The sequence below is a fragment of the Dreissena polymorpha genome, chromosome 7, assembly GCF_020536995.1.
Source record: "Dreissena polymorpha isolate Duluth1 chromosome 7, UMN_Dpol_1.0, whole genome shotgun sequence".
Lineage (NCBI taxonomy): Eukaryota > Metazoa > Mollusca > Bivalvia > Myida > Dreissenidae > Dreissena > Dreissena polymorpha.
Genome location: NC_068361.1, coordinates 2,211,121 through 2,220,281, shown reverse-complemented (window position 1 = coordinate 2,220,281; position 9,161 = coordinate 2,211,121). Strand labels below are relative to the sequence as shown.

Genomic DNA, 9,161 nt, shown 5'->3' with positions numbered 1-9,161 from the left:
TCTTACATACATATAACTGATTTGCCATATTTGAGGTTTGTTATCCTGTAAAACACTCTTTACTGCATAACCATTCTTACATACATAAAACTGATTTGCCATATTTGAGGTTTGTTATCCTGTAAAACACTCTTTACTGCATAACCATTCTTACATACATATAACTGATTTGCCATATTTGAGGTTTGTTATCCTGTAAAACACTCTTTACTGCATAACCATTCTTACATACATATAACTGATTTCCCATATTTGAGGTTTGCTATCCTGTAAAACACTCTTTACTGCATAACCATTCTTACATACATATAACTGATTTCCCATATTTGAGGTTTGTTATCCTGTGGAACACTCTTTACTTTGTGACCATTCTAACATACATAAAACTGGTTTCCCATATTTTAGGTTCGCTATCCTGTAAAACACTCTTTACTGCATAACCATTCTTACATACATATAACTGATTTGTCATATTTGAAGTTCGCTGTCGTGTAAAACACTCTTTACTGCATAACCATTCTTACATACATAAAACTGATTTCCCATATTTGAGGTTTGCTATCCTGTAAAAGACTCTTTACTGCATGACCATTCTTACATACACATAATTGATTTCTCATAATTGAAGTTCGCTATCCTGTAGAACACATTTTACTGCATGACTATTCTAACATATAAACTGATTTCCAATATTTAAGGCTTGCTATCCTGCGTGAACAGTCTTAACCGTGTGACAGAGTTGTATCAGAACTGTGAGGCATTCCTGCATGTAAAGAACCCCGTGTATCTACAGGCACGACTGTACCATGAACTGTGATTCACAACCGAGAGAAATAGATGTTCACACCAGAACAGACAGATCGACCAGCAGTACCCGACACTTTCTCTCATTTCTGTCAATGTAATTTGAATATTTCACATACATGTATTGTTAATGTAATCGAAATACACTTCAACACCGTTATTTCGAACACCCATAATCCGAAGTCACCGTTATTTCGAAGTATTTTTCGGGTCCCGATATTGGTTCTTCTTTGTTTAATGTAAAATTTCATTGTTAATCCGAACTTCGTTAAACCGAAGAAATCGTTAATTCGAAGTTATTCAGTCGGTCCCAACACTATAATTCGCACCTTAGTAACAATCTTTAATCCGAAGTCAAAAGTGCAAAATACTGAGCGTAATTTTACACCTTTGTCGTGGCTCGTCAAAAGCCGATAATTACACCTTTGTCGTCTGCGCGAACGCCGGTGTTCAGAGAGACATCGCGTATTAGTTAAAAAATGTTAATTAATGTCCGAAAATGTATTTATATGTATGTATGTCTGATAATTTGTGCTATTCATTATATTTTATATGTTCTGTAATAAGACAAAAATAAAAACAAGAAAAATAATCGTTTTATTCCTCCGTTTGTTACAAGTGGAAATCTATTTCTATTGTCATGTGAACATTTCATTAATAGCTTTCAATGACATGTGAACAACTTTGTGAATGCTGCAAATTTACTTAATTAGGATTTTATAAGCAAAAACACTAAAGCATTTAACATAATTATTATTAAGCAGCTCTAAAACCAATGAAGGACAGTAATAAAACTATTTGTATTATGTGATAATACACTGTTACAATACAATTTGTTGAATAAATAAACAGATTATTCAAATACAGTTATTTATTCTGACTCTTAACGCCAAGCATTAAAATGTAAGCAATTCAAAAAATATACTGTAAACCCATAAATATGAGTCTTCAAAATCTTGTGGCCCTTTTAAATTAAAAAAGTTTCAATCTTGTGAAGCTGTAAACTTTGCTTTTTGAGCATATACTTGCTCCCAGCGTCTCACTTTATGAAAACACATAAAATAATAAATATTTGATAAGCAACCTTCGTCAAATGGATTGAACTCATTTTCCAGGTATTTTAAATACGTGATTCTTTCCCTCGATGAAGCCTCCCAGGTGGTTTGTCCATTGATCATCAGGTATGTGTGGAAAGCAAGCAGCCCTAAAACTACGGGGCCGCTTATGACAAGGATGATTGCTAATAAAAATAGCACCAGGTTCGTATGAAACCATTCTGTCCAACTCTTTTTGGTCACAAAACTGTCCCTGAAAAAGCAAAATTAAAACATATCTAAACGCTAAACTGTCTGTCAATGAAATATATGTTAATATCACTTGTATGATTACAAAATTTGGAAGTTGAACATTTGAAGTACACTTGCATTCATGTACGAGAGATCACACACTTCTAACCATAAGCTGTTTTGGCTACTGATTTTGCTAATGAAGAGTTGTACAATCATTTTAAGGGTCGAGTGCTAGACTGTTGTTTCTGCCTTCTATATGATAACAGATGGTTTTACACTCAATTATCAAACAAGAGGGCCATGATGGCCCAGAATCGCTCACCTGACTAACCTTGCTACATCAACTTAAATTCTATCACACCCATATACAATCCCAAGTTAGATTTCATAAATTAATACATTCTGACAAAATTTCATTAAGACGTGATGAAAGCTGTGAACTCTTTCATCTACACAAGATTTACTAGAATTGGCCTGTTGACCTATTTTGACCCCAGATGACCCATTTACGATCCAAAATCAGATATTATCAAGATAAACATTCTGACCATATTTCATTAAAATCAGATGAAAACTATGACCTCTATTGTCTAGACAACTTTTTTCTATGATTTGACCTAGTGACCTAGTGTTTGACCCCAGATGACCCAAATACAATCCCAACTCAGATGTCATCAAGATTAACATTCTGGCCAAAGTTTGAATGAAAACTGTGACCTGTACTGTCTACACAAGTTTTTTTTAACTTTGACCTAGTGACCTAGTTTTTGACCTTAGATGACCCAAAGACGCTATCAATCCAGCTTTTAACAAGAAAAACATTCTGACCATATTTAATTAAGATCAGATTAAAACTGTGAACTCTATTGTCTACACAAGGTTTTATTATGATGACCCAAAGACGATCCCAATCCAGATTTTATCAAGATAAACATTCTGACCGAATTTCATAAAGATTGGATAAAAACTGTGACCTCTGTTGTCTACAAAAGTTTTTTTCATTATTTGACCTAGTGACCTAGTTTTTGACCCCAGATGATCCAAATACAATCCCAACCCAGATTTCAACAAGATAAACATTCTGACCAAATTTTATAAAGACTGGATGAAAACTGTGACCTCTACTGTCTACACAAACAAATTGTTGACGGACGCTCACACGCACGCACGCACAACGGACGCCGGACATCACACGGTCACATAATGACGACAAGAATGTCCACAAGATCAGTGTTGCATTTTCAGAAATGTTTCAAGTTATCATGTAGTCACTATGTTAACAGGGGCGGCTACAAAAGTCTATTTGAGTAGTTTCACTTTAGAACATATTTTTTTAGCTTGATGCATCGATAGCCAAGGCTTATTGACACTTTAAAAGTCCATTTCCTGGTTAGAGCCAGTACTTGGTGTTTTGGGGAAATCTAAAGAACAATTCCACATTGAGGATTGAACCTGTGACCTAGGCGGACACCATATTCACTATGCCATGGTAACCTTAGTCTTCCTTTCACGACCAAGGGGGTGATTTTGGGGAGGGAAATACCAAACCACCCATATTGGGGAGCCATGTCTTCATTATTTGACAGATCCATTTAAGTTAAGGGGACCATCATTTGACAGGAGAAATCTCACACTTGATAACTCAGCAGTAGTCTTAACAGGAATTTGTAATGATACATACCACAATATCACAAACGTCCACACGATGAGAACCGCTGTTACAAGCAGGAACCACCAAAAGTACTTGTGGTTTCGTTCCCCAACGCATGCCTCCAGCCACGGACAATGGTGATCGTAGCGTCGCACACAGAGTCGACAGTCCTCACAGTGCTTGGCGCGTAGCGGCGGCTGACAGGAATGGATGAAATAAAAATAAATCATAGATGAAATACAATAAATCATAGATCAATTACAAAATAAAATATAGATGAAATAGAATGAATCATGGATGAAATAGAATAAATCATTGATGAAATAGAATAAATCATTGATGTAATGAACCATAGATGAAAATGAATTTGTAATAGATAAAGTAGAGTTAATCAGAGATGAAATAATATAAATAAAAATTGACATAGAATAACTCATAGATGACATTGAATTAATCATAGATGAAATAGAATAAACCATAAATGAAAAAGAATAAATCAAAGATTTAATCAAGCAATGCATAGATGAAATGGAATAAATAATATACAAAATAAAATAAATCACAGATGAAATAGAACAAGTCATATACGAAGTAGAGTAAATCAGAGACAAAAAAATAAAATACTAGTATCACTTTTTACAGCGAATAACATATATTTAGAGTATAAATAAATCTCATAACATAGAAGCAATGGAGCCATTCCTTAAATCAAAGAAACAAGTTAACATATGTATAGTTAGGGTATGTTTCACATAAAAGCACACATTGATGGGACAGACATAGGTGATTTTGTATGCCTTATTCATTAGGGGTGGGGTATAACAAATTATGGCTATTTCAACATTATTAACTCCTTGAGATAGTAAAAAAAAGACTGAAATTGCCGTCTTAACATTAAATGATAAATCCTATAATTAGCCGTAGTGAAGTAAATAAATATAAAAAAACAAGATGTGTTTGTGAAACACTATGTCCCCATATATTTGACCTTTAACCTTGAAGGAATACCTTGACCTTTCACCACTCAAAATGCGCAGTTCCATGAGATACACATGCATGCTAAATATCAAGTTGCTATCTTCAATATTGCAAAAGTGTACATTAAATAAGCAATTTTGACCCATATATTTGACCTTTGACCTTGAAGGATGACCTTGACCTTTCACCACTCAAAATGTGCAGCTCCATGAGATACACATCCATGCCAAATATGAAGTTGCTATCTTCAATATTGCAAAAGTTATGACAAATGTTAAAGTTTGACGCAAACAAACAAACACACAAACAAAGCAACAAACCAACAGACAGGGCAAAAACAATATGTCCCCCACTATAGTGGTGGGGGACATATAAAATATTTTTAAGATTGTATCCAAAATCCTGCATTTAAAATGAGACTGCCAGTGTTAACTTAAAAAAAAAATTATTTGATACAATGACCTAGAGTTTTTCTTTCAAAAATCAATATCCTCCAAAATAGTTGATAAATATTAATGATTGATATAGGTTTTATGCTGATTTGACAAAATGAACGCATTCTGCTAGAGGTAGCTGCAAATACCAACACTGTAAAGACATAATGACAACCAATGTTCACCTGTATTTCACAGTAATCACAAAATCTGTATTTGTATCTGTGACGCTTATCCAGGGGTTGAGCATCTTGTGTCAGGCATGTCTCTACCTCTGACATATCACTCTCCATCTCCAAGCAATGGTCCTGTCCACCTGTCTGAAAGAAGCAACTACATGTAGCTAAAACCAAACCGTTTGTTCATCAATTGATCTTAGAAACAAATGATCTTCACACTTCATATGCAGCATCACTATTGGGCAGACATGGGTATATTTCAGGTTGGTCAAAACAATTTTCAGGCAGTTCTTTTATTTGAAATATTATTTTTATAAATCGTCATCGAACTATTAAAAATTTCTGTGTCACTTCACAGGCACTAATGATCTCAACAGAATCCCTACAGTATTAGCATAAGCTTATTTGCACATTCCTCTTTAAAGGGGCCTTTTCACGGTTTGGTATATTGACAAACTTTAAAAACTAGGCCTAAGCGTTCTTGAGTTATCATCCGGAAACCATCTAGTGCACGGACCGACCAACAGACCGACATGTGCAAAACAATATACCCCCTCTTCTTCGAAGGGGGGCATAAAAATGTTTCAGATTTGCACATTTTCCTTTTATAGTCATGATATTTGTGATTTAAAACCCTGAAAATTATAAAGCGTTGCAACGCAAAACCATTGTAAAATTTTGAGAGTTCTGTTGTGGTCTTTATATTTTGGGATACTAAGATGATTGCCCATATAAGGTATAAAACAGATGACACATTGTATGAGCACGGATGGCCGAGTGGTCTTAGAATAGATAGAGTTTAACTTCGGGGATCAGTAGTTCGAGCCCAGTTGAAGGTTACTTTTTTTCTTTCTTTAATTTTATTCTTGGTTTTAACATGAGCATTTTAGATCCAATGTTTACATTTATCAATATAAAGCATTTAATGACAAACTTCAATACATGCAAAATCTGTGAAAACTGAAAAGATCCCTTTCATGAGTTTTCAGTGCGTTATATCCCCTTTAATAAACATTTGTTTCCACACAATAAACCCATACACTGACAAGGGGGATCATCCCACAGTTTGACTGATATTCAGACAACTTTAAAAACTTAATCAACCTCTTCAAACCAAGCCAAATTTCAATGCAATATTACTATTGAACAGTCTTAATAGCATGTATGTCAACAACAAAAATGTGATGCTAAAACCTATTTAATTTAGACATATTTTTTTTTTCTGTGCTCCATGGGATCAATGTACCATGCATTTTCTCCCATTTTCTAGAATGTTTTCTCAAAATGTGTACTGTTTATTTCTCCAAAACCTCTTAAAACACTAAACGCCATTTATCTAGCGATTATGAAATTGATAGAATAGTCTAGAATGTTATAGAAGGAAAATGCGGAATGTGAGTGACACTTCATCAGGTTTTAGAATAATAATTCTTAGTAAACCTGCCAATAACTTTAAAAATAGACGCATAAAAAATATTTGCTTACATTCCTTACAGAAATGTTATTACCATGATACATGTACATGTATATTATGCGCTGAATTTGTATATATATGATCTAAAAATAATTTTAAAAACAGTGGGGGGGCAGTATGTCTGATATATTTTGTCCGTACTTACTGTTTTCAACTTTTGTTTAGGTACATATCCGGGGTCAGTGAAGCAAGTTACGAAGTAAAGTACAAGAGACACAGCCAGTAGGCAGCAAAACAGGACTCCATAGATTGGGTCCTGCAGGTCAATTAAGGCATGGTGAAGAACTGAAAACAACATACTTCATAATATTAATTAGCTACGCTCTGTGAAAAGGGGGTTAAATGCATGTAGATTGATCATTTTATATATAAAATATATACAATTCACTATGCATGCACAATTTGCTTTCCGCAGGGTTTACCATGTGACGATGATGATCAATCTACTGGCGTTATTTATAGTTAGCTGGTAGTTACCTGGTACATGTACCTGTACCCAGTGTTACCCAGCTAGAAAAATCCCCGACCATACTGGGGTTCGAACCCGGGACCTCCCGGTTCCAAATCAGGCAGACACTCTACTGCGTCGCTATAAAAGCTAGCTCATATAGCAAGGCAGTATAAGTTCTCCTTACACCGAACCCTGCTACACCAGTAAAATTTATTACCGAACATACTAATAATATGAAAACTTTACAACTTTTTCAAGTAATGTAATATACCAGTCATGATATTTTAATCAATATCAACTAATAATTGTTAAAAAAATACGGTATTTTAGAACTTTTCTTTTTTTGTGGTTGAAGGTCCTTTAAAGATTGGGCTGTTATAAAATAATAATATATTCAATAATGAATCAAACACTTCATCTGCAGATTTTGTTGTGCTTCTTGTTCATGTATCTCACTGGTTTACTATATTTAGAGGCTTAGTTGTGATGCGGAACGTAACAGCAGCTGTCACCAGCCCAGCTTTCACAAAAACAACACAAAACAAGAATAATTACCCATTACCTGTGTCTTTCCATAAAAGAACGCTCATAATTCCCATGCATATTCCTGTGTGTATAATTCTAACAATCATTGTAAAACCAAATTAACGCTTGCAACTATTCCCTTGAGAAGTTGAGTTTTAACTGGTCTTAAAAAATGTCTTTATACTCCATAAGCGTCTACGCGATAAACAACTGTTACTGATTTTAGTATGATATAGTTCATGACAGCATCCCCCATCACCAATATTTATTTTTATTTGACTATACTGATTTTATATGTATAGAGATAACACAAGATTTAGAAAGACAAAACCAATTATGTCAATTTATTTTGGTTGTTGTTTTACAGTTTAAGTCCTTCTCATACAGACGCTGTGATATTTCCCGTCAGGTTAGAAACCAGTAAATCCTACAACCGAAGTCGATATGCTGGTTCCTTCAATTTGCCCTTTGATCCAACGATGTTTATCTTCTACTTCTACTTGATGCTTCCTACAGTCAATTACCGACTATGACAGGAAGGCGTCTGTCGGAGGACAGAGAATGTTAAAAGTCACGTGTTAAAAATATATATACAGTATGTACATGGAGGTGATGTTAATTGACATACAAAATAAAATGGTGACGAACAGTTTAAAGTTATTACATTGACTACTGATTAAAGTATAAAAACAAGAAACTTATATTTATTTCGGGACACCGGCCAGGCCTGCAGTAAACTGACTGAGGCTGGTGCTGATCTTAACGTTGTATGGCAGGTCATTCCAATACCTGATTGTCCTTAGGAAAAAAGAATTTTGATGATAAGTTGTTCTAGAGAAGGGTACCAAGAAGTTGTAAATGTTTTGTTGTTGTAAGATGTTGGTGGTCTACATAGATTAGATGATGTTCAATTATATAAAGTAGTGTCAAGGATGAGTTTATTCTTCTCTGTTCTAGAGTTTGCCAGTTTAGTGTCTTTATCATATGTGAAACGCTACTGGTGTAATGGTAGTCATTTAACACATAACGGGCTGCTGATCTTTGCACTTTTTCTATTTGATATGTCAGATTTTTCTACCATGGATGCCAAATTGAGGAACAATATTTCAGTTGCGGTCTGACATATGTTTTGTATGCTGTTTCTTTTATTTGTTTGTTATTTATTTTGACATTTCTCTTGATAAATTTTAATGTGTTAGTAGCTTTAGATGTTATGTTTTTTATATGCGTTTTCCAGTTGAGATCATTGCTTATAGTTAGTCCGAGATATTTTGCTTTTTCTGTTGTTTTAAGTTCTATATTATGAAGTTTATAAGGGAAACTAATTATCTTTTTCTTTTTCGTTATTCTTATTACTTCACACTTATCAGGATTAA

General features: G+C 34.3%; 1 protein-coding gene across 2 annotated transcripts; it reads right to left on the bottom strand.

Annotated features, from left to right (window-relative positions):
- Positions 1–1,383: 1,383 nt before the first annotated feature.
- Positions 1,384–8,202, bottom strand: LOC127839467 (palmitoyltransferase ZDHHC12-B-like). 2 transcript variants are annotated; one of them, XM_052367866.1, is made up of 5 exons: positions 7,816–8,202; positions 6,955–7,094; positions 5,342–5,476; positions 3,775–3,941; positions 1,384–2,112 (listed from the first exon to the last, which is right to left on the bottom strand). In XM_052367866.1, the coding sequence occupies exons 1-5, from the start codon at positions 7,817–7,819 to the stop codon at positions 1,788–1,790; spliced, it is 771 nt and encodes a 256-aa protein (XP_052223826.1). In that variant the 5' UTR covers positions 7,820–8,202; the 3' UTR covers positions 1,384–1,787. The 2 variants fall into 2 exon arrangements, with proteins under 2 accessions (XP_052223826.1, XP_052223825.1); XM_052367865.1 differs by having other exon boundaries at positions 7,823–8,202.
- Between the last annotated feature and the right edge of the window lie 959 nt (positions 8,203–9,161).